General features: G+C 51.3%; 1 protein-coding gene across 1 annotated transcript; it reads right to left on the bottom strand.

The window, feature by feature from the left end:
- Positions 1 to 547: 547 nt before the first annotated feature.
- LOC115538681 (ETS domain-containing transcription factor ERF) lies at positions 548 to 25,157 on the bottom strand (the record flags this gene model as incomplete). Its single annotated transcript, XM_030350073.1, is given in 3 exon segments — positions 548 to 660; positions 4,074 to 4,308; positions 24,406 to 25,157. Coding segments are annotated over 3 exon segments (370 nt in total), but the record flags the coding sequence as incomplete, so codon positions are not given.
- Positions 25,158 to 27,285: the final 2,128 nt, after the last annotated feature.

The following is a 27,285-nucleotide window of genomic DNA, read 5'->3' as shown; positions in this document are numbered from 1 at the left end:
ACATCCCATAATAAGAGGACGGGTGCTGGACGCCCGTCAAGAGCCACCACTCTGTTTACGCCCCACAGCCCCCGGGGGTGTGTCTGGGGGGGGGGGGGGGTCTACACACATGTGTATCTGGAGTGTGTTAACAAAATGCTCAGCATTCATATTGGACACACACCATGTGTGTCACAAGAGAGTTTGAGTGGATCTGGGACTGAACAGTGTGAACGACGTGCATGCCAAGTGTGTGGAGCTATGGTTGTGTACCGACATGTGTGTGACGCGCATGTGTATGCGTGTGATGTGTACGGACACGTGTGTGAGCTATGTGCTTTAAGATGTGTGCGACTGTGTGAGCTGACATGTGTGTGTGAAGTGTGTGTGTGTACTGACGTGTGTGCGTGTGCGTTATATGCTTCAAGATGTGTGCGACTGTGTGAACTGATGTGTGTGAGGTGTGTGTGTGTGTGTGTGTGTACTGACATGTGTGTAAGGTGTGTGCGCGTGTTTACTGACATGCGTGTGTCTGTGTGTTCCGAGATGCGTGTTTGTGTGTACTGACCAGAGCCCATGTCGATGAAGGGGTAGTTCACCAGGACCAGCTTGTTGAAGTTGAACTTGTAGGTGAAGCGTTTCCCCTTGGTCTTATGGAGGATCCTCTTGTTGTAGTAATACCTGGAGAGAGTCAGGGAGAGACCGTCAGACACAGAGGGAGAGACCATCACAGACACACAGAGGGAGAGACCATCACAGACACACAGAGGGAGAGACAATAATACACAGAGAGAGAGCGACAGGTACACACAGAGAGAAAGAGACCGAGAGAGAGATACAAATAGAGGGAGAGCCAGAGACCCAAAGAGGGAGAGACAGTTACGAATGGAGGGAGAGAGCCAGTCACACACAGTGACACATATTTTCAGGAGTCAGGTGTTCAACCCATCCGTAACTCCCTGCATCGCTCCATCAGATATCACAAGTGAGACGAGGATGATGTTTCTGTCTGACTGCTATAACCCCAGAAGGTCTTCCTGAGTGGTTACAGTCATTATTCCTCCATCCAACTCTCCGCCAGCGGCCAGGTACTTCACGGCCAACAAAGTCGCCCGTTAGCCAGCCGCGTGTAGCACACAGTGCCTCGCTGAGTGGCTCGCCGTGATTGGCCGTCGGTCGTCGTGCCAACAGGTGCTTGAGCGGCAGCACTTCAACTCAACCAGCGGGAGAAGCAATCCACTCACAACCCGGACTAGAGGCCGGCACGCACACTCAGCCCCGGAACAAACGCACACCCACACAACGCAAACGCACAAAAGGGCCTTGAGCACGTGTCCCGCATGTGACTCCAACGCTGGCGGAGAACCGGGGTCACGTGACACGAGGAGCGCCACTGGTCCTCATTGGGTTCACAACACACACCTCAGAACAAACTGGGTCGACCCCACACACAAAGGAAACCCAGGCCTAGCGCTAAGGTGCTAACACGCAGCTAATGTTAGCTGGCTAATGAAGAGGGGGGGGGGGGGGGGGGGGGCTCTTCTTCCTCCTCACTTCAAATCAAGTCCAACAAAGGCACACACACACACCGAATGCAGGCATGCATTAAAAACAAAGCACACACACGTTAAAACACAAGTACCCACACACACACACAGGCAAGCATAAAAAAAAAAAACAGTAAAAACACAAGCACACAAGTTTATAACAACACACACACACACACTTTAAAAGACACACACACACGCATTCAAAATAACACACACACACGCATTCAAAATAACACACACACACATTCAAAATAACACACACACACATTCAAAATAACACACACACATTCAAAATAAGACACACACACACACACACCACACACACACACACACACACACACACACACACACACACACACACACACACACACACACACACACACACACACACACACACACACACACACACACACACACACGTTAAGATCAACCCCTTCACATCAAAGCGAGCGGGATCAATCAGACGCTGAGTTAATGGAGAGCAGCCGGTTCATTAGCGGCCGCGTTCCAATAAAGACGCCGCTGAGAGACCGCAGCCCAGACGCGAGGGCCCCCCACTCAGGGGCCCGCACCATGTCACACGCGATGCTCTCCAGGTGTGCTGGACAGGCTCAGATGTACCTGTGCTGTTGTCGATCAGCTATCCTCCTCCGGCATGTCACTGTGACAACTATACAGGCACGCCAGCGCCGCGACCCGCTATCATTTACTCTGTACTGTCTAACCCCTACCTGCTCCTTAATGACCTGTGTGTACTGTCTAACCCCTACCTGCTCCTTAATGACCTGTGTGTACTGTCTAACCCCTACCTGCTCCTTAATGACCTGTCTCTGTACTGTCTAACCCCTACCTGCTCCTTAATGACCTGTCTCTGTACTGTCTAACCCCTACCTGCTCCTTAATGACCTGTGTGTACTGTCTAACCCCTACCTGCTCCTTAATGACCTGTCTCTGTACTGTCTAACCCCTACCTGCTCCTTAATGACCTGTCTCTGTACTGTCTAACCCTTACCTGCTCCTTAATGACCTGTCTCTGTACTGTCTAACCCCTACCTGCTCCTTAATGACCTGTCTCTGTACTGTCTAACCCCTACCTGCTCCTTAATGACCTGTCTCTGTACTCTCTAACCCCTACCTGCTCCTTAATGACCTGTTTCTGTACTGTCTAACCCCTACCTGCTCCTTAGTGACCTGTCTGTGTACTGTCTAACCCCTACCTGCTCCTTAATGACCTGTCTCTGTACTGTCTAACCCCTACCTGCTCCTTAATGACCTGTCTCTGTACTGTCTAACCCTGAACCTGCTCCTTAGTGACCTGTCTCTGTACTGTCTAACCCCTACCTGCTCCTTAATGACCTGTCTCTGTACTGTCTAACCCCTACCTGCTCCTTAATGACCTGTCTCTGTACTGTCTAACCCCTACCTAGTCCTTAATGACCTGTCTCTGCACTGTCTAACCCCTACCTGCTCCTTAATGATCTACCAGTACTGTCTAACCCCTACCTGCTCCTTAATGACCTGTCTCTGTACTGTCTAACCCTGAACCTGCTCCTTAGTGACCTGTCTCTGTACTGTCTAACCCCTACCTGCTCCTTAATGATCTACCAGTACTGTCTAACCCCTACCTGCTCCTTAATGCCCGTCATGGGGTCACTAAGGAGCAGGTAGGGGTTAGACAGTTAAGTCCAGCCTCCTCCTTATCCATACATCAAACCCCTGTAAGTCCCTGTGGAGCGTGTGATAAAAGGCCTCAGGCTGAGTCAATAACCCAGAGGCCTCCAGGACTTTGTATCCCTGTAGCTCTGAGTGCAGTGCCGTCGTGTTCGGACCACACTCGATCGCACACCCTGAGTCACGTCGACAGACCCAAGTCCAACGCACAACACCAACACAAACACAAACAAAAGGCAGCTGGTGTGGAGGAGATCTGCGTGTATTTCTGTGCGCGTTTGTGTGGGTCTAGGTGGCGGAACAAGTCGGTCGCCGCGGGAACCGTAAGCTCCGAACATGCGTGTGTATGTTCCTGTTGACAGCTTGAGATCTAAATGAGGACTGTTCTCAGCACTCCACATGTTGCGTGTGCTAGTAGGGGGTGTGTTTGTGCGTTTGTGTGGTAGTGTGTGTGGTAGTGTGTGCAACAACCAACACACCGACCAGCTGACACCCCATCACCAGTACAACAACAAAAACATCACCAACACAGAAACAAAACACACATGAACAACCACTGAGACGTCATCGCCAACACACACGACAAACTGTAAACAAATGTATCTCCAACACACGCAACAATAAAACTCATCACCAACACAAAATATCCCCTCTTCTTCAATCCCTCCTCTCCTTCCCTCCTCTCCTTCCCTCCTCTCCTTCTCCCTTTCCTCCTCCTCCTCTTCTTATTATTCTTCTTCTTCCCTCCCTCCTCCCCTTCTTCTTGCATCCCTCCTCCCCTTCTCTCCCTTCCTCCCTGCTCCTCTTTTTCTTCCCCCCTCCTCTCCCCACCCTCCCCCTCCCTCCCTCCCTCCTCTCCCCCCCCCCTCTCACCTCAGTGCACGGCTCAGCTTGTCGTAGTTCATCTGGGGTTTGCACTTGCGCGCCCCCCACAGGCGTGCCACCTCGTCGGGGTCCTTGATGACGAACTCCCCGTAGTCGCCCTGCCAGGCGATCACCTCGTGGTACTCCTCCTTCCTCAGCAGCTCCAGGATGAAGTGCCACAGCTGGATCTGTCTGGAGCCCGGGCTGGACTCGGGCTTGTAGGCCCACTCCGGGAAGGCGAACCCTGGGTAACACGGAGAGAGAGGGAGGTGGAGGTGAGTGACATGGGAAGAGTCTACGGGTCGGTCGAGTTAATACACTGCATTGACACAGTGCTTTTCTAACCAGCGGCCACTCGAAGTGCTGTTCAATATTACCCGACATTCATCCATTCATTCACTTTATTAAACTATAGAATCGTAGAAGAAAAATAAATATAAATCTAACTGATCTCCAGTCAGCTACGCTAACAAAACCCCAAAGAATAAAGATTGAAAATAATCTTTTTTTTTTCTTGTAGCCTTTGCGAATGCATATCACGTTCTATTACATCGCGATTCCGATTTGAATTTGATTAATCTTTAAGCCGTACTTCTGAATGGGCAGAGATAAAATGGAGGAACGAAACATGCAAACAAAGGGTGGGCAGGTATGGGTTTCTGTGGTCTGAGTCCCTTGAGGTGGGATGTTCGGCTCTAGTTTCACTTCCAGCTTGCATTAGGTACTTTCACCACCACGGTGAGAACTTCCGCACAGTGGGAACCGAGAAAAGAGCCGTGAGATGCGCTCGACAGCGGGTGAACCATCGTGGTACCGCCACACTCATTGATGGCTGCTTTGTGATAAGAAGGATAAGAGAGAAAGACAGAGAGAGAGAGAGAGAGAGAGAGTGCAAAAGACAGAGGGAGTGAGAGAGGAGGTGACGAGAGGGAGCAAAAGACAGAGCAGGAGGAGGAGAGAAGGAGACGAGAGAGGGAGAGAGAAGGAAACAAGATGACAAGAGAGGGCAAGAGAGGGAGACAAGAGAAGGGAGAGAGAAGGAGACAAGGTGACGAGAAGGCAAGAGAGGGAGAGAGGAGGTGACAAGAGAGGGATAGAGAAGGAGACAAGGTGACAAGAGAGGGCAAGAGAGGGAGAGAGGAGAAGACAAGAGAGGAAGAGAGGAGGAGACAAGAGAGTGAGAGAGAAGGAAACAAGGTGACAAGAGAGGGCAAGAGAGGGAGAGAGGAGGAGACGAGAGGGAGAGAGGAGGAGACAAGGAGACCAGAGAGGGAAAAAGACAGAGAGAGGAGGAGAGGAGGAGACGAGGAGACAAGGAGACGAGGGAGGGAGGGAGGCCGAGAGGAGGAGACAAGGAGGGCCAGAGAGGGCTACCAAAGCGCCTGCACAAAGCGCTGTTGGTGGCAGCCCGTGTTGGGGGGTGCTCCTCCACAGAGATAGGGGGTGCTCCTCCACAGAGATAGGGGCTCCAGACACATCAAGACATGCTGGCAGAGTGTGAAGGTCTGCCGTGCTCTCAGCGCTATCAGTGCCCGGGCCGCTATCAGTATCAAAGCCCCCCCTATCAGCCCCTCACGCACCACCGATTACAGCCAGCCTTGAGAGGCACACAGACTCAATACACGCTACGCTGGACCAACGCCAGGAACCACACTCCACCACACACACAGAGAGACACACACATATACAGAGACACAAACGCCGAGAGAAACACAGAGTCACACTCCACCAGGCAGACACACATATACAGAGACGCACACACACGCAAACATATATGAGAGACACACACACACACTAAGTCACACACACATATAGAGAGAGAGAGACACGCACACACACACACACACACACACACATATAAAGACACACACACGTTCCCATTTTCACACAACTACACATGACTTTGTGTAATTCCGTGGGTTGCAATAAAAGACTCAACACCATTTTAACACAAGGCCAAGGCAGCGTGCATAGACACACAAACACACACACACATACCTCATTAAGACCAGATGTGTGTTGGCTACAGGCCTGTGAATGCTATGTGTGGGAAGCATATGGACACACTACAACACAGTCACACAGAAAGAGAGAGAACTAGAGACAGAGAGACAGAGACAGAGAGAGAGAGACAGACACAGAGAGACAGACAGAGAGACAGTCCGAAAGAGAAAGAGAGAGACAGAGGGAGAAAGACATGCTGAGAGAGAGAGATGGAGAGTGACAGAGACACAAGGAGAAAGAGCAAGTGATCAGTTTGGGCGTAACATACAGACTGTACAAAAGAAAAAAAAGGTTCAAACTGAGTTTTCATCTGTGTACATTTGTGGAAACTACCGACCGAAGTGACAAAAATATTCAAACGGCCACAATCCCCGACTACATGCTGAGATTCAGAACGCGGTTTCAGCTCTAGCTCTTGGGGTGTTTCCTCGCCTCGCTGACGTAGGAACGTCCGCCTGAACACAGGTCAGGTCACCGCCCCGGTTTCCCACACCGAAACCGAAACCCCATGCCGTGATCCCGTCACCATGACAACACCGGCCCGGCTGACATCACGGCCGGCTGGCGGCCATGGCGAGCGTCAGACGTGAACCCTGCAGCCTTGCTCCGCGGGCGGATGGCTGCAGGGTTCACGTGAGGCGCGTGGGGGTGGGGAGGGGGCCAGCTCTCTTATCAAGGCAGCAAAGTACATCGCCCCCGTCGGGGGGTGGGGGCGGGGAGGAGGGGATGGGGGTCAGGTTGCCGGTGAGCAGACGTGACGACGGCGTCCTGGCCTCAACTCTGCACTGCTGTGACTGCGACCGACGGGACTAGACCGCCGCCTCAGAAGTCCCACACGCTGCTGAGTGGACGGTTTGTCCTCACTGGCTGTACACATCCGGTCCGTCACACGGACATTCGGAGTCAAAGCCAGGGCTTTGACTCCGAACTTCGTTATTCGAATATAACTCAAAATCAAAAAATAAATCAAAATTCGAACGAATATTAGGCATACCTTAATATTCAAACCTGTTATGGGCAGGCCAAGAGGAAGAGACGTCGGAGAACCCGACGCAGTCTATTCATAATATTGTAATGACCACGGAAGAGGTAGTGAATGAAGTATTGATTAGACAGCGATTTATTAGAAACCTAAGAAACCGTTGGAACGCGCAAGACCGGTAACCATAGCAACGCCGGTAAACAAACCTTGCGAAGCCCAATCCAGGTCTTACTGAAGGCATTTAATGGTCAAAATATTATTGATAAATATTTGAATATATTCGAATATTAATATTAATAAACAAACGAACTTCGAATATGATTTTTGGGCAAAGGTCAAAGCCCTATTCTACGCTGGGTTCTGTAGCTTCCGGGGATGTCGGATGTTGTGTGCAGGAGACGCTGTGGGTTTATGTGAGCGCTGTGTGTCACTTTGGAGGAAATTACATGCTGCCCCCAGGCTAGTGGGTCATTTGAAGTGTGCGAGGGTCCATGGATCGCTGTGTGTGCGCTACATGTGTGTGTTTGTACTTCATGTGTATGGGTCTCTCTGTATGTCCTACATGTTTGTGTTTGCTACATGTTTTCAGGTCTCTTTGTTCGCGTGTGCTACATATGTGTGTGCGTGCGTGTGACTGTGTGCGCCTCCCTATTTGTATGTGTGTGAGTATGTGCTACATGTGTATGGGTTGGTGGGTGGCTGTGTGTGCGTCTGTTTTTGTGTGTGTGCTCCAAGTGTTCCGCCATGAAGGTCACTCCGTGTACGCATGTTGTGCGTTATATATGTGATGAGGGTTATTGTCCTACACAAACACTCATATTTGTTTTATCAAAAATCCATTCAAAAATATGAATCAAAACTGAAAAAAATATGAAATAACTTCTTATGAACATGAGTGTGTGTCGTAGGAGTGTGTGTGTGCGTGTGTGGGGTGGGGGGGGGGTCTCAGCGTCATGACTGCTGGGGTCTGAATAATAGAAACAAAGTAGGACCGCTGTGACCACAACAAGCCCACACAGGGGCGGGGAGGAGGAGGAGGAGGAGGAGGAGGAGGAGGTGGAGGAGATGGGGAGGTGGAGGAGGAGGAGGAGGAGGAGGAGGAGGAGGAGGGGGGGAGGAGGAGGAGATGGGGAGGAGGAGGAGATGGGGAGGTGCAGGAGGAGAAGAAGGGGGTAGAAGAAAAGAGGTAGAGGAGTTGGAGGAGAAGAAACAGATTGGAAGTGAAATGAGGAGGAATAAGAGAAGGAGAGCAGATAGAAGGAGGGAGAGAGGAGAGCCGGGGAGGGAAGGAGAGACAGGGTGGGGAGGTGGAGGAAGAGGGGAGGTGGAGGAAGAGGTGGAGGAAGAGGAGAGGTGGGTGGTTAAACTGTTATTTGCACTGGCGCACACTTGTAACACAAGAGGGCTGTCTGACGCACACGTGTAGGCACACACGCACACACACACACACACACAGGGGGTAGATTACATCAGAGCGGGCGGGCCGATCACGCGCACACACTCACCGGGCGTCCAGGTTAGCGGGGGGAGGTAAGTGGGTTCATGCGTGGGTGTGTGAGTGCGCACGAAACACGGCCACGCACAAAGCGGCACACAGGAATAGCAACTGTTCACGCAGAGAACAGGAGTGCAGAGAGAGAGGGAGGGAGGGAGGGAGGGCGATCGAGGGAGTTTGCCACACACAGATGTCCTTGCTGACTCATGCCGTGTTCATTCGTTTGTCATTCAGCAGTTTTCTCCCCCTCTCTCTCCCTCTCCTCCTCTCCCACCACCTTGCTGTCCCTTTCTCAAAGGTGTTTTCGTCGTGTCTGTTCTGATCGGGTCCCTTTTTCATTTTTCTTCCTCTTCTTCTTCGTCTCCTTCGTAACGACGCCCCGTCTCCTAGCAACAAAGCCTGCCAAGCTACTATAAATACCGCCGGCGGAGCCGCGGCGAAGCTAGTCAAAATATGATTCATGTTGGGCGGCCCGGTGGTGAAAAGGTACGCGGCTCTGAGGTGGGGCCCCAGACAGCCTGGGAACCGGACCAGGGGCCCCCGGAGGGAGAGGGCTTTGTGGCCCCGCCAGCACTCTCCCTGCCTCCTCTCCTTGCTCTCCTTTCCTCTTCTTACCTCCCCTCTCTCCTCCCCCCCCCCCCCCTCTCTCCTCCCCCCCCCCCCCTCTCTCCTCCCCCCCCCCCCCCCCTCTCTCTCTCTCTCCTCCCCCCCTCTCTCCCTCTCTCTCTCTCTCTCCTCCCCCCCCCTCTCTCCCTCTCCCTTCCCCCCCTCTCTCTCTCTCCCTCTCTCTCTCCTCTCTCTCTCTCTCCCCTCTCTCTCTCCCCTCTCTCTCCCTCCTCCCCCCTCACCTCTCTTTAAGAGCGACTGGAGCCCTGAGGCCAGAGCAGGGTTTAACACAGTACACCATCCGTTACCTGGTCGCCGCGCAGGGGGAAAATCACTAAATATAATCGTATGTCGTACATAATAGCATGTCGTACATTCATGGACTGAGTTAAAAAACGTCGACTTTGGTTCAGAGTTCGCTGCAGCTTTTTTTAATGCTACTCAGCAGTTTGTAACTTAGAAACCGTTATTGACCGTTTTGCAAAGAAAGCTAGCAGGTCGGTTGCTTTGTGGCGGGAAAACAGGGAATAACTCTCGATACAAACAAACAACCAGAAAGGTTTTAATGTTTATTAGATAATTAAGAAACTGTGACAGTTGAATAATAATAGTAAAAGCTCCACATTTACTGCTATACCAAACTAAACAAAACTTTTGGACTTGTTATCGGGGAGCTAGGGACGGGTTAAAAGCTGTTGTTTGAGCGCTGCTCGCTAACAACGGTACGCTCGTTATGGTAGCGACAGACTCTATTGTGCTCGTTAAAAGTTAAAACAACACGCTCCGTCTTAAGTGGTCACCACAATCGCAGCGCAATCTCTCCTCGCATAGCCTTCCTGCTCGGCCCGTCCCAGATGTGTGTAAAAAGTCAATCAAACATTCCCCCTGATTTTATCGTTAAACATTTACAAGTCTCCCAACTCCGACTTTGTAACAGACTGGCTCATTTTCCCAGGTTTTTAATCGCAAACCTTTTCTCGTGGTTTGATTTCCGAGAACCTCTTGAACCCGCGTGCCCTTTGGCAGATTAAGCAACCCCAAACCTGGCACAACGCCACCAGCCAAACAGTGATGCTGGTGCCAAGTTAAACTTGGCCCTGCTGGCTTCACCTGAGACCAACACAGAGAGAGAAAGACCGTCCAACACACTACGAGAGAGACCGACCGACACACTTGGAGAGACCGACCAACACAATGTGAGAGCGACCGACAACAAACACTGTGAGAGAAAGAGACCGACCAACACACAGAGAGAGACCGACCAACAAATACAGAGAGAGACCGACCAACAAACAGAGAGAGACGACCAACAAACACTGAGAGAGACCGACCAACACACAGAGAGAGAGACCGACCAACACACAGAGAGAGAGACCGACCAACACACAGAGAGAGAGACCAACCAACACACAGAGAGAGAGAGTGAGAGACCGACCAACACACACACTGAAAGAGAGACCGACCAACACACACACTGAAAGAGAGACCGACCGATACACAGAGAGAGAGCGACCGATACACAGAGAGAGAGCGACCGATACACAGAGAGAGACCGACCGATACACAGAGAGAGACCGACCGATACACAGAGAGAGACCGACCGATACACAGAGAGAGACCGACCGATACACTGAGAGAGACCGACCGATACACTGAGAGAGACCGACCGATACACTGAGAGAGACCGACCGATACACTGAGAGAGACCGACCGATACACTGAGAGAGACCGACCGATACACTGAGAGAGACCGACCGATACACTGAGAGAGACCGACCGATACACTGAGAGAGACCGACCGATACACTGAGAGAGACCGACCGATACACTGAGAGAGACCGACCGATACACTGAGAGAGAGATAGACCAACACACAGAGAGAGACCGACCAACACAAACTGAGAAAGAGAGGCCGACGATACACTGTGAGAGAGAGACCGACCGACACACTGTGAGAGAGACCAGTACAGCTCACAGCAGCTACCCAAGTAGGCCATTATGAGTGAGGTTAAAGTTTACAGGGCTGTATGGCCGTGGACAGATTGACAGGCGGAAGTGACCCACAGCATGGCCAGCCTTGGTGAGAGAATCTATTTTCAGCGAGGTACAGTCAGTCAGGGAACACGTTTTTGAACAAAGGAACCCACAATCGGTGACCCTCGTCAGGGCCATTGTACTCTGTTCAGTACCTCTCTCTGACACCAGGTACCTCTCCCTCCCCCTCTCCCCCTCCCTCCATCTAACCATTACTCGCTCAATTACTTTGTTCTTCCCCCTCCCTCCATCTCCCCTGCCTCCATCCATTTCCCATCCCACCTCCCTCCTCCCTCCCCTCTCCCTCTCTCTCTCTCTCTCCCTCTACCCCTTCTCCCTCCCGCCTCCACCTCCTCGTCCAAACTGTTTTCTCTCTCCCTTCCTCCCATTCTTCAGTCGTCTATATATAGCTCATGGAAAAGGTTGTCTGCTCGTGTGGCCCAGTCCCCGGGTTCCCACCAGCTCAGCACACAGAGACAGGACAGGAAGTGGACCAACACACACAGGAAGCAGAGCGGGTGGGGGGGGGGTCGGGTTGGTGGGTGCCCACAAAGGGGTGAAATCACGGCATTCCCCTCGCGGCCGGACAAAGGGCCATCTGAATAAACAGCGGCCATGCCACCGTTTCCCGCGGCTACGGGCCCTACCACACTTACACACGTTGCGTACAACACGTTTATGGTTGATTCCTCAGTGTGTTGGGGGGATGGCTGGAGCACAGAACAGCCTCTCTCAAACCGTGACGTCCACTCTGCCATCTCTTTCCTGTGGGTACGGTGGCCGGGGCCAAGTGTTTATCTGGTGGTTTTTTTAACCCGTGCGTAAAAGTCTCAATATATTCAACTTGGGTCATGGGGAGGCTGAACTCGTTAAGAAAAGATAACTATAAAAGGTCCCACGACGACCGTAATAGTTCATTAACAATAGAATGCAAATCGTAAGAGCTTGGCGCTTGTTACAGTTGTACCATTTTAAGATTGTAAAGTTGATTCGATCCAAAGTAGAAAAGTAAATTGTGACTCTTCCAAAGGCGAAAGTGATCGTCCAATAGTGCATTACAATAAAAAGCATAATAAGAGCTTGGAATTGGGTTGAATTCACTCGTTAAAAACGGTACGACCGTAGCAAAGATAAGTGTTTTGTTACTGTTCCAAAGACCAGAGCGATCGTCCAGACGTCCATGTGAACTATTGCCTCTGGCACCATGCCTGCAGTTACCTTGGCTCGTACCCTGGGGCGGCCAGAGTCTACAAACATTGGCCCACGCAAGACGGGGAACACGTGAGGTTTACACACCGCAGAACGCCAGGTCGCTATTGATAAGGGAGGTTATCAACGATAGGGTGATCGAGGCGATCAGGGAGACGGGCCAACTGGAGCACTCTGTTTGTTTACATGCAGGTCTGATCAAGAGGCAGACAGACACACACACACACACACACACACACACACACACACACACACACACACACACACACACACACACACACACACACACACACACACACACACACACACACACACACACACACACACACACACACACACACAAGTGAGGTGAACACCTCCTAGCAAACGTGAGTATGCATAGGAGGACAGAGGAGACGAGGGTTTAGGTGAGGAAGTAAGGAGGAGATCAAGGGAGCAGAGTTGAGCTGCAGGTACCCTCCGTGAACCACAACCACAGACCCCATGATGTGTTCATCTCGCTTCTCTCAGAGAGGCCGTAAGGAAGAAGGCCCGACAGAGGAACAAAAAAAGACGACACATTCCGGTCAAAAGAAACCAGAACTAGAGAGGGAGAAGCAGGCGAGTGAGGTGTACTACGACCAGAAGAGAGAACGTCGTCTGGATGATTCACAGACATCCTGAGGAGGTGATACATCACAGGCCGTCATTCATTCAGACTTTATAAGGACAATCCCTTGGCGGGCTAGTAGCACTCTGCAGCCGGTGTCCAGCCAGGCATGTGATGTTTACGCAACAGCCCCGTGTCATAACCACAGGGTCGGGACCCCTTTCAAGGGACCCCCCCCCCCCCCCCCCGAAGCCGAGCGATGGAACGGGCCAGAACCACGTGTTTTAAACCAGACTTCCCCAACGTTTCTACCCACCGTGAGGCCATAGAGCAGGACCCTTCCAAAGCAGGACACGGTGACATATAATTACCAGACAAGCCAAGAGCGTTGGTTTGAGACGAGAACGTCCTTACCACCACACAGGCATTTTGTCCTCCCTTTCAACAAGGAATGCGACTTTGCGTCCATTTGAGACGCTGCCCATGGTACTGGTCGCCACGTCAGACTGTGTCTGTGACGGTTGTGTGTTCATACTACCATGCTGCACATCTTCATCCCCAGAACACTTGGCACTTATTGTCCACATTTATTGTATGTTTTACCTCCTGGCACTTAATGTGCACACTTATTGTATGTTGTACGTCCTGGCACTTAATGTGCACACTTACTGCATGTTGTACGTCCTGGCACTTAAAAATAGTGCTTAGCATTGTGTAGCATCTTATGCTAGCTATCTTTGTTGTATACAGGGAATGGGTTAACCTAGTGATTGTTAGTGCTCGTCACTTGGTTCTATGAACATCCTTACTGTACCGACAGCGATATATTGTCGTTTCTCTTTCTTCTGACAAACGTACTTATTGCAAGTAGCTTTGGAATAAAAAACGTCTGCTAAATGTAAATGTAGCATCCACGTAAATAAGCAAGTCTCAAACGCGATCCAATGGACGGCCGTTGTTGTTCTGAACCCGCGTTGCGCTCCGACTGCTCCACGGCGTCCATGTTGCCAGGAGGTCTGCCGCCGGCGCATTTCTCTCTCCCAGCGCGGAACGTGTTTACAGGGACGTGCCTGGACATGACCCCCTCAGACTGAACCACAGCCAGGCAGACCCAGGGAGAACATGCTATAACGGCTACCTGCTCCTTCGCATGACGCGCTGTACGAACTGTCTGGGGAGGACAACGTGAAGGCCGGGAGGGAGACGGAGGGCCCGTGGGACGAGAGACGGACAGCAAAGAGAGATGGACAGTAAAGACAGACAGTTAAGACATACAGACAGACAGTAAAGAGAGACAGACAGACGGAGACAGAGAGACCGACAGACGGAGACAGACAGAGGGGGAGAGAGTAAAGGGAGAGAGGACTATGAACCAAAGAAACAGACAGACAGAGGGAGAGAGAGTAAAGGGAGAGAGGACTATGAACCTAAGCGACAGACAGACAGAAGGAGAGAGAGTAAAAGGAGAGAGGACTATGAACCAAAGCGACAGAGAGAGAGTGAGTAAAGGGATTATGAAGCAAAGAGACAGACAGACAGACAGAGGGGGAGAGAGTAAAGGGAGAGAGGACTATGAACCTAAGCGACAGACAGACAGAAGGAGAGAGTAAAAGGGGAGAGGACTATGAAGCAAAGCGACAGAGAGAGAGAGTGAGTAAAGGGACTATGAAGCAAAGCGACAGACAGTAGAGTGCACTGGGCCCAGGGGACCACTGATTTATCTGGCAGGAAACGCACGCAGTAATCAGGTTGTGATCGTGACGCAGAACAGACCGGGGCCAATCAACCGCCAGGCTGTCAGTGCACAACGAGGCAGCCTGCCAATCAGGGAGGGCGTTAGAAGGAGTGATGATTAATCACATCAGATAGAGGCTGGCGCCTGGCAAGCAAGTTTGCGCGCGCACACACTAAAAAACACACACACACACAAGACTGAGGCTGGTTACAACCCAAACTATCTCCTAAACATACAACCGATTCGTGTCTATTCTGTAATTTATCATCAAGGAGTTTAGGGTCAGAGGTCAGGGGTCATCTTGTTCAAGGATGCCTACAGGTTAGGCCCGGGACAAGAGGGAATAGGCCCTAGTCACTACAGTATCCTGATGATTCACTAAGTGGACCACAATGTGGTGGTTGGGTCATTAAGAACTTGGGCTCCAGGAACACGTGTGTGGACCAATGTTGTCATGCTATGCTACTGAGGGACAGACCATAGCACAGAGGATTCAAAAGATAAAACACACAACTCTACAATGACTTCAAGAAGATGGATTGACATACACACACAAAACATGCGCACACACACACACACACACACACACACACACACACACACACAGCCGCCCCCCCCCCCCCCCCCCTGCCAATCTCATCTCATCACCGCCCTCCTTGTCTGAGTTCGGTATCACTAGACCACAGACACGCAGGCTCCGTGTGCGATTACTGCTGATGCTGCGCGGGCAGACCCCACATCTCGTCTGTGTGTGTCCGTGGGGGGTCCCGGTGACATCACGCAGTGTGTGTGGGGGGGGGGGGGGGGGGGGGGTGACATCATTCAGAAGAAAGGATCGCGCTGTTGTGGAGAACGGATGTTTGGCGCCGCGGCATTTAACAACGCAGACGTGTGGAGGAGACGGAGATTTACGGCGACACCGACGAGACGAATAAGAAAAAAGGCCCGTCGCCGTGACATTCCGATACAAATGAGAGTGATCGGAGTGTCGACCCAGAGTGTATCCATGGAGACGAGCGTCTCACTCCCATCACAGAACACCCCAACCAAGTACCCCTATAGCTGAACTAACCCAGCTTACCCCAGTATATAGTCCCACACCGACGGGGGTAGTCAGGGTGAGGCGTCTCGCTCAGGGACACCTCGACACTCGGCTAGGAGGAGCCGGGGATCCAACTAGCAACCTTCCGGTTACCAGCCGACCTCTACCTCCTGAGCTTAGCCAACATGGTTTAAGATCAGGAGGTGGTACGTGGTGGTCCTCGGCCGGCGCCGCCCGGTCCCCGCTAAGAAAAACGACGAAACAACGTAAGGTATCCATGGATACACCGACACCCCCCTCAGGCACCACGAGCAGACGAGACAGTCGTCGTCTCGTCTGCTCGTGGTGCCTGAGTCGATGTCTGTCTTCGTTTTCTCTGAGCGCGCGAGTTGTCAAGACGCGTGCCAGCGGCCCACCGAGACTCTCCTTAGCTTGGAGGGAGGGTGGGCATCACTCAGCCTTAACACGGCTTACACACCAAGGGGGAAGGGGGGGGGGGGGCACATGTGTGAAGCATCACGGGACTGGCGTTGTCTTGCCGGCTGATGACCTCATCCTCTGAGCGCGTCAGCCGGCAGACCACCGAGGCAACATCTCGCCGCGGCAACATCAGAGACGGCGTCGCCACGACGACCCACACCAGCACCGGCCACGCCACCCGTCGTTAGGCGCTAGTGGGTAGCGTCAGAGTGTACGGGAACTATTTACGGCTTTGCATGGGGGGGGGGGGGGGGGGGGGGGGTTAGTAAAGTTTAAAGTAAATTTTAGTAAAGTGTGTGTGCGTGTGTGTATGGGGGGGGAGACAGTGAGATAGAGGGGGGGAGACTTTGACAACCGTCAGAGAGTTGTAGTCAAATACTTCTTAGTTAGCCTGTAAACCAATCGCGTCTCTGTAACTACGGTTACGAGCTGCAAGGACCTTGATGAAGTCAAGACTAAAAGAAGACACTGGATGTGTGTGTGTGTGTGTGTGTGTGTGTGTGTGTGTGTGTGTGTGTGTGTGTGTGTGTGTGTGTGTGTGTGTGTGTGTGTGTGTGTGTGTGTGTGTGTGTGTGTGTGTGTGTGTGTGTGTGTGTGCGCGCTCAGACCGTTTAACCACGGCTGAAACACGCCGTGGGTGATTAAGGCTTCCAGCACATCAGTCACATGGTGTCCATTAGGGCGGTGTGGCGGCGGCGGTGTGGGAACGTGTGAGGCGGTTTATAGTAGGAGTGTGCTGTAGGCCTGTGTGAAACAATAACAGCTTTTCCTTTTCATCCCCCAGACCGAGGCGCAGACAGACGGATCGGAGCTCGACCGCGGAGACTAAACCACCACCGAGTTCCCACCACAGTGCCGGGACAGACCAAACACAGGGGGGGCCGTATACCTCCACCTACCCCTACACCAGCACACTCCCGTCCCCTCCCACCCTGGGACAGACCAAACACAGGGGAGTTCTGTTGTGGGGGCCTCCACCCTCCACCCCCCCCCCTTATGAGGGGTGGCATACCCACTACAGTATCCTAAGGATTCACCAAGGGGGGTTGTGTCATTAACAACTTGGGTCCCAACACATAAGCGGACAGACGTTACGCTACACTACTCAGGGACAGAACACAGCATTCAAGAGAAAAACACACAACTCCACAATGATTTCTAGAGGATGGACGTGCACACACACACACAGACACACCTAACCCTAGCCACAATACCACATAACTCACCTTGCTCTTTTACATTCCAGGTGTTTAGGAGGCGGGGCTACCGCTTGTGGGAATCTGATTGGACGAGCCCCCGATAAGCAGAAACTTTACAACTCACCATGTTGACCTTCAGCCACCCTATAGACTCCAGATCTCAAGTCATCCAACCCACATCGACCATAATGGAGTGTTTAAGTCACAGCGTTCAGCCCTATCAGCTAGCCACTTGGTGAACTCCTCCACCCCAGCCCTGTGCCTTGCCAAAGGGCACTGGTGGGTACTTGCACTGCGACCTCAGGCCCACCCTCGCCGGCCCCACTTTGGCTGTGGAGGGGGATGTGACCTTTGACCTGTTGTTATGGGCTGGTGTCAGTGATACCAGGGACCCCTGTGAGCAGCCAAACAAACAGCCATCATTTACCCCGGCTGCACACACAACCCATTGTCCCCCCCCCCCCCCCCCCCCCCCCCGGGTCCCACACCTCTATCTACCGGCCGCTAAAAGGTCTGACTAGCTAGATTAGCATCGTTAGCTCTGGGAAATCTACATGAAGGGAGCCTATTAAGCCCCAGCTTAGCTAAGCTAGCCCGGGACCCCAAACAATACCCCTTGGTTTAGATTTGTCGAAAAACAATTGTGTACACAAAACTCTAAAATAAATAAATACATCACACACACACACACACACACACACACACACACACACACACACACACACACACACACACACACACACACACACACACACACACACACACACACACACACACACACACACACACACACACACACACACGAAAATAAATAGATCTTCACAGCCGGTGTGAACATTTAATTTGACGGTTTTAGACTGGCTGGCTGCGGGCGAGTACAGTCGGTCAAATTCTAGGTTTGGCTCACCACAAAGCGGGCAACATCTCTCCCCTGTCTGAGTGTAAACGCCAGCGCAGGCACAGCCCACATTAGCCTGTAGGCAGGGGCTTTCCTCGCTGCTCAATAGCTGTGGTTCTCCTTTCAAACAAAATGGCCCTCTTTTTCCTCAGAGTCGTTTCTTAGTCATGTGAAATGGGGGGGGTGGGGGGGGGTGGGGGGTTGAGTGAGTAAGATAAGTATTAAATCCATCTAATTAGTGAATACATGACAGAAGTCTACCTTCAACTAGCCAACTTTAACTGACAATTTATTTTTTGGTGGATTAACCCTTGGAATATAGTTAGGGTTGGTTTTATGTCTGTATCTGACCGGACAAGTAGCTCGTAAAAATCGGCCTTGTTTAAGTCACACGAACAGCATAGAATTTTACAAGACTCTTAAAAAAACGATTGTTTGTTTAACATGTATCAACACTAACGCCCTCCAATGGTCGAATCCATGATGGGGCCCTTGGCTTCTCCTGTGTCTGACCATGATAAGACATCCCATAAGGACATTCGTTTCAGCCCTCAGCTCAAACCTCGAGAGCAGTTATTCAGTGGGAAAACCACATCTGACATCAGTCTGGTTCCTGGGTCATTCACTGTGACCCAGCAGGTCAAAGACGCACACCACACCACACCACTAATAGCAGGCCCGAGCCTGACCTCTCCTCTACATGGTTCACCAGACCAGACCGTAATAAACAACACTGGCACCCACACACGGCCTCACCTGCAAACCAGCCACTCGCTCTCCTCCATTCACTGCAACAAGAATTTATTAGCATGGGAACCCAGCAAACGAAAGACAAAACAGAAAAAAACGATAATCGTTTATTATAAGACATCTAGGACTTGTGCGCGCGCTCTCTAAACACACACATTCCGTCTGTGCGTCTCGCTCGGTGTGGTGTAATCCTGCACCCTCTGAAGCTGCTCCAGAGGCTAATAGCCTCTGGAAACTGTGACTCTCGCAATTTTCCAGTGTATTAAAAAAGCTCTAAATAACACAAACTAGGAGAGCTTTTAAAATAGCCGGGGCTGGAATGGGTTGGGATTGGGAAGAGTTACAACTTCCTCTCTCGGCATACTTTCACGGTAAAGGAACGATTTGTGGAAGTTCTAAAATGGCCGTACTTCACTTTAAAGCGAAGGCGGGCGATTTGGGAAAAATCTGCCAGAGTAAGCTTGATTTTGAAAATATGCAAACGGTAAAAGAAATCCCTTTCCCATCAGCCCTCCCTCCAAAGTTGATTTCCCCCAGAACATGTGACTAGCTCGCTAGCTCTAGCAACAGCTCTGCCTCGCCTTGAGGAAGACTACGGTCATGTGCAAAGAGTGAACAGCTAGAGTGTTCAAAAGGTGTTCAAAAGGTAGCCTTCTAGGTAGAAAGACAGGTAAACTAGCAAATCAACTCAAATCGGGCCAAATTAAATGATAGGACAGGCTTGTCACAGGCCTGCGCAGCAACAAACACCGGATTATTATTATTATTTTATTCTGAGCATTTGGGTCCTTGATTGCTGTGAGGATATTCCGAAACTTTCTTCTAAAATAAATTGCGTACTGTAGCTTTAAGACCAAAAAAAGTCGGCCCAAACCCATGTGGGTTCCGGAAACCCCTCCCTCTGGTCAGGTGTTGCGTGGATAACGCTCCCCAGGAACTTATCTGCCCGCTTGGATGGTTTCGTTTTAACCTCTGTGAGCCCCAGGAGCCTCGGCCCTAGGGGCAAGGCCCCTGGTAAGAACGTCAGTCAGAGAGTGCGTGTCTGGGGAAGGGAGGGGGTGATGCAAGGAAGAACGCCACGAACACGTAAGGTTACACTTACATAGGTAATCGCATCTGTGAATTATACAATCAAACCAATGTTAATCCAATCTCGGGACATGTTAGTCTAGACAATACAGAGATTATGCTACTGTCAAGAGTCTTATCACTAGTTTGGGCTACACTGTTCCACCTTGTTGTCACTGCGGTTCTCTCAATAGCCCTGGAAGATAAAGGATCAGAATGTCTTCAGGAGAGACCCAGAACAATCCTAAGAACAAACAGAAAGGACAACATTGTCTAAAACACTGGGCACTGAAATCAGCAACCGGGCAACCCGCCAGAAGATTGTTTACAACAAGAGCTGCCTTTTCTTTATCGCCTTTAAAAATGGTACAATTTAGAATAATTGCATTCTAAACACACTTCAACGTGTAATAAAAATGTCCTTTAAGGCATTGAGGAACAGGGCCCTCGTTTAAAGGGGTTCGGGTTTAGGACGTTATGGAACAGGGGCCCTCGTTTAAAGGGGTTCGGGTTTAAGACGTTATGGAACAGAGGCCCTCGTTTAAAGGGGTTCGGGTTTAAGACGTTATGGAACAAGGGCCCTCGTTTAAAGGGGTTCGGGTTGAGGACGTTATGGAACAGAGGCCCTCGTTTAAAGGGGTTGGGGTTTAGGACGTTATGGAACAGAGGCCCTCGTTTAAAGGGGTTCGGGTCGGGAACCCCTGAAAAACGGGACTAAAGGACACAGGCTGTTTTCTCAAGAGGCCTCTGTGTTGTTAAAAAAAAAAACACACACGGAGTGGTACAACTCACGTCAGACAGAGGAACGCTGCTCCCCCCCCCCCTTCTCTTTATTTACCCTGCATGGCCCGCTGTTTTCCCGCACTCTGTGTACACACACACACACACACACACACACACACACACACACACACACACACACACACACTTCCAGGAACGGAGGCATTCTGCTGCAGCCGAGTGAAGGATGACAGTAGCTGCAACAGCCCCCTGGCACAGATCGGGAGATCACATGGTCGGGGGCGGGGGGCGGCGGCGCGGGGGGTCAAAGGTCGCCCTGATGCAGACGCTAGACAACACAGCAGCAAAGCGCTGGCGTCACTGGCGTTTCCAGAGCCGCTGCTGACCAGGAACCAGGAATGCGATGCTGGGGTCACTGGTAATTACAGGAGCCGGGCCCGATGTTGGGAGCGGAGCCAGGGGGAAAGCGTTTCCTGAGGGGAGCCCCGAGGCCGTAATGGCCGCCCTGGCAGCCCTCGTAGCGGAGACGAATGAAGTCGAGTTCCTGTGTTGTGGTTTTAGACTCGCTGCCGGGTTTTTGAGGCCTGCTGCCGGTCCGAATACGTCAATGTTGTTACGTCAAAAGTTCAGATAAGTCAGTATGTAATTAATCCCAGACGGAAAAATTCAGAACTCGTAACTTATGAAAAAGGCATTGGACGTTATTGTACGGGACCAAACAAAAAGCAGTTAGGACTGTTACAAATTAATCAACAACACTGGTTGCTATCCGTTTCGACCCAGTGGTGAAGTTGAGCTTGGCTGGGTTGTTCATGTTGTCTGTGCTCGCTGCAGTCGCACTGCGTTCTCGTTTTTATACGTTCCCATCAGTTTCGGCAATGTGTTTTATGACTTCTGAGTTCTGTTTTTCCCCTGGGGTTAACCCAGCAGCTTGGGGTTGACTAAGGAACATAGATGCTCCTAAACAGGGTTCACCTCGCTCGCACTCTCCCTCCCTGCCTCTCCCTCTCTCTCCAAAACCACCAACACAATCTTGTCCCTTGAAAGAAGTAACAAACCATCTGATCACGTTTCCCTTTTCATTATTGTCAAACCCCTCTCTGATTGGCTAAACTCAGCTCAAGGAGAAACTGTGGCCAATCAGAACGATTTCTTTCAATTTTTTCTTCCTGATTGGCTACACATTCTCCTTGGTCTGGCCAATGGCGGTTTCGACGTGTGGCGTTGTGGGCAGACGTCTGGCAGTACTTCCTGTCGTTAGTGAGCCGGCCCGTGCCTGCCACGGCCAGGGCGTTCCACTCCGCTGGAACGACGTCAAGCACTCGCTGTTGTGAACACAGCCACCTCCGCCACAGGTCAGAGAAAGCCACACCAACACTGACATATGGGCGCACGAACACACACACACATCGTCATTCACACACACACACACACACACACACTAGTTGCCCCCTTCACTACTTAAATAATAACAACTGTGCGCACACACACACACACACACACACACTATAATTATAACAACTGTGCACGCACACGCACACAAACACGCATAAGTTCCCCCCCTTCAGTGCATCAACAATAACAACAACTGTGCACACACACACACAGAGACTAATTGCCCCCTTCACTACTACAACAACAATTGCACACACACACAAACACACTTCCTCCCAGTCCGACGCAGGCCCACCAAAGGGAAGCGCGTTGACATCACCCCTGGAGATGGTGTTGATAGAAGCCGGGCCACCAGTGGAAACTGGGAGCGACCGCAGCCTAGTGTGGGGGGGGGGGGGCATGTATATGATAACCTCACCTCACCCGCTCTCTGCTACCAGGGATCAGAAGACAATGATAAGATAATAGAATAATAGGGAATAATGTCATACGAGGTCATTATGGGTACTACTCGTTCATCGCTCCAAATATTTGTCTGGCCTTGCCCTTCAAAATCAAAAGCAGGCAAGTCGGTTGTTTTACACCTGGAAAAGAAAAGACTGGCACTTCATAGCATAACTGACATAAAGGTGGCGTGATGTTTGAGAGTTTAAGAAAAATGTACCAATGAATGTGTCCATAGCTAGCTACGAGCAACCATTTTAGGAAATGCCATTGCTAAAAGAAGATATTTATTAGAAGAACTAGAGGGATTAGTGCTGCAGTGGGACAGAACCAGGCTTTCTTTCGGACTGGGCGGCCCAGATTCAGAATGGAAGAGTAAGATTCTGACCACTTCCTAACATACGTGTCTATTTACCAAACCACTGGGATGCCTGCAGGGCAGGCTAAATCCAGTTATAGAAAGAGAAGTGGTCAACAAAGTGCGTTTGTACAGTTCTTAACAAACTGTTCATTATGATAAAACAGAGCGCTAATTAATCCAAATACAATGTTTACTAAAGCTGCCCGCAGTGAATGCAGGCGTGAATTGCTGTGTTCGCTTGTCCAAATGTACATTATGGTTGTTGTAATTACACCCAAAGCACCGTGCGACGCATAAACATTGAGGGCACTGTAAAGAAAGCCTTTAAGACAAATGTCTCACGATTTAGAACCACAGCCCGAACCCAAAGGGCAACATTAAGGGCAAGAACACACTTCGTCCACCCGAAAAGCCATGCGACTGAGTTTCAAATGAGTTTGGTAAAAGTACCCTACATTGGTGTCAGATGTTCTTGCGCATTAGTATCACACACACACACACACACACACACACACACACACACACACACACACACACACACACACACTTAAGTAAAGTAATTGTAATTGGCGATGGTTACCTTTAAACAAATGGTAAATTTATTAACCTTAGTCAAGTCAGTAATAGGCATTATTTCAGTAACAGAGTTGATAGGGGAAACACCCACACACGGCAAGGCGCTACATAAAATGCAATTAGTTACCATCATTACATATGTCGCTATTAATACAACGCTGATTGTCCATTTACTACGTATAACCATCAATTATCATGGGAATTATTATGGGAATATCCATAGCTAATCAACAACCACCACTTGTGGGCTGCGCTTGTAAACACAGACCCCGCAGCAGTCCGGAATGTCGCCCCTCTTTGTACGGAGAGGATCGACCCCCCCACCACCACCAAACGTCCACCGCTAGCCCCCCCCCCCCCCCGCACGTCTACCACCTAGCGAGGTAGCAGCCGTCCCCCCCCCGCACGACCCCCCCCCCCCCCTAACACGTCCACCAACAGCCGTCCCGAACTAGACTCCATACCAGGGTACCCAGGCATCCGAACCCAGACCATCCGGGGGATGGATGGATGTCAGAGTTGCAGTACACAACGTAAACACCCGTTCAAACCCCAACAGCCAGGGCTAGAGGCGTCCATTCCAGCGCCATAATTTGTCACACTTTCTCCGGGACAGGAGTGGGGTTAGCAGGCTAAGCGCAGCTAGCGCGGCGCGGTGTGTTTCCCAACACTTCCACAAGTCCACTATTCTAAGGTTAAACATACTTTAACTGTACCGTAATCATCCACTTACCCGGTTCTCCCGGGGTCTTCATGTCAGCTGGGTGGCGCCGGTCCTCGGCCGGTCCCTCCACGTCGATTCGGGGAACTTTCTGGCGCTAGCCTGGTCGCTAGCAGCAGCAGCTAGCAGCAGGTCGCCGCGGGGCTCAACACCCGCTCCGTCCCCGGTGTTGTTCTCGCAAAGTCCCGCAAAAAAGTGGCACGAAAACCTCTCCGTTGAAAACCCCGACAAACTCACTTCAACCCACCCGGTACTCAACACCCTCTCTCCGGTCACTGCTCCATGTCCAGCGGAGCGGTGGGTTCGACTTGTATATGTCGACGGTAACTTTTCGCGATGAGCGTCAGTCACTCCGCGCGAGGCGGAGGAGGAGAAAAGTTGCGCGCGGGGCCTCGCGATGATCCGCCCGCGAGCGACAGGGCAGCGGCGGCGCGCCTCGAAGTTCGGAGGACTCGGGGCCGTCTATGCGCGAGGGAACGAACGTGGCTACGGCGACTGGAACACGTTCACCAGACTAAACGGCGAAGTTACTATGCGCCACGATGTCGCGTGGTCGAATCTCCTTCTCCGTCCTCCTCAACTTCATCCTCGAGTCGCGACACCCAAACAAAACATCAGCGGTGGCGTGAAAATGTGATCCGCGTCCCCCCCCCTCCAATAAAATGGATCCACAGTTTTTTTTTTTTTTCTTTCTCTCTCTTTTCGTCTCTCGCTCCCTCTCTCTCTCCGCCGGACTTTTTCTTTTTCCACTCACTCTCTTACTCTGTGCCTCCCCCCTCTCTCTGGCTCTGTCGGGGTGTCGTGTTTCGCTCTCCCTCCTCCCTCCACCGCACGGGCCGCCCACGCCGGCCGAGGGGGGAGGGGGGACGGCGGGAACGGAACGCCCACTTGTCGCTCGCTCCGGTCGGCGCGTCACGACCACGTTGCTGTGGAGACCCATTTACAGCCGCGGGGGATGCGGCCGGGTACCCCCCACAAACGCACACACCCACACCCGTTTGCCGGTAAATCGCGCGGCCACGTGAACGCAGCCAGAAAGTCGCCATCGGCGGCTCATTGTGATTCGCTCGCCGGGAGAAGGAAGACGTTCGGCGGCATGACTTGGTGCTGTTGCCCCGGGGAAGGGACGACGCTTACCATTACAATCGCAAACAGGACAACGCCTGGGTGTCCTATCAAACGCGTATTAGCATTGTCTCCACACACACACACACACACACACACACACACACACACACACACACACACACACACACACACTCCTTCACTCTTTCTGGTTATTTCTAATGAGGGGCGCTCGGATTGAAGTGGGCTGTAGGAGGTGAGAGAGAGGGGGCATGGAGGAGAGAGTGGGGGATGGAGAAGAGAGAGAAAGGAGGGATGCGGAGGAAGTAAAATATGAAACCAACACGTTTTTTTTACATCCAGCATCGAAGTGCAACAGGTCGATAAACTGGTTGCCGTGTCACGTGTCTTCTTTTCTCCACGTTTCCTCTGACTAATTGAGTAATTAACTAACTGACGGGCTAAAGTGGAAGTTGTGGTCAAACCGTCCTCTAGGGAACCGACTAGCCTAGCCTAGCGTGCTACCGCTAGTGCTATCGGTCACGGCGGGGCTACGAGGCGGAGGCTTTAGCATGTTGCGTTAGCATGTGAAAGGAAGGCCACAACAAAGGCAACGTGGGAGAGGAGCCGCCCGCCCCCGAGGTGTGAATGGGCGGCCTAGTGAGCTCTGAAGTGATCAGCAGACCAATAGCGGTCATTCTGGAGGTGCTAATGACCCCGGTCGGTCAACACAAGTGATCAGCTGTTAAAGTACAACTTGGTGAGCGATAGGCAACGAGGGAATTGTTGTTGATGATGGTGATTATTATTATAATTGTCAGTATAGAGGGAGGAGTATATTTTCTATAATTTAATTAGGAAACTCTAAAGTCTCTAATAGTAAGAGGTAGGAACGTTTTCATAGCCGTGTAACACAAAACAAATTGACAAAAAACATTACAATTGCTTACAATAAATTCACTTTCAAGTGATAAAAGTAAAGTACACTGTCTCCCTCTGTGTACTGTCTATATTGTTTACAGTTGAAGTCTCCGCCACTAACATGCATAGACATGCCTGTGTGTGTGTGTGTGTGTGTGTGTGTGCTACAAGTGTTTTTGAGGAAACCCAGAGTGTTGTTTTTTTTATGGAAAGTGAGTCTCGGGCCCAAATGGTCTCCCCCTCCCTCCCTCCCTCCCTCCCTCCCTCCCTCCCATGACCAGCAGACGACCAAACTGTCAATCCTAAAGTAAGAGGCTTTTCACACTAAGGGTTCCACATGCACACACACACACACACACACACAAACACACACACACACACACACACACACACACACACACACACACACACACACACACACACACACACACACACACACATGTACACACTCTAACACACAAGCATACTCACACACACTCACAGACACACGCATGCACACACATTCTCCTGCCCACATGACTACTCTGTCCTTTTTAAATGCCCAATTGTGGGCTGAACAGAGAGTTGGTTGAAGGCAGATGTTAAAATTACATCTTTCTTTCATGAACACAAACAATGATTAACACATGTGCCAGGCGAGCGTGTGCTAGCCTGTGTGTGTGTGTCTGTCTCTGTGTGCGTGTGTGTGTGTGTATGTGTGTGTGTGGCCAACGGGAAACGTGTGTGTTGCTCAGAGTTCAGAGATTCCAGACGTTTTCGGACCATTTCCTGGTCATCCGCGCGTGTCGCACACCTGGACGTGTGAGGCCCGTCCGTGCGTCTGTCCGCTCATGCGTACGTCCGTACGTCTGTCCGTCTATAGAGCTGGATGCGTGTTGCCCTTTGAGAACAGACAAGGCCCTCGTC

This window comes from Gadus morhua, unplaced genomic scaffold, assembly GCF_902167405.1.
Source record: "Gadus morhua unplaced genomic scaffold, gadMor3.0, whole genome shotgun sequence".
Classification (NCBI taxonomy): domain Eukaryota; kingdom Metazoa; phylum Chordata; class Actinopteri; order Gadiformes; family Gadidae; genus Gadus; species Gadus morhua.
Note: the sequence above shows the minus strand (reverse complement) of the source record. Positions and strands in the feature narration are given on the sequence as shown.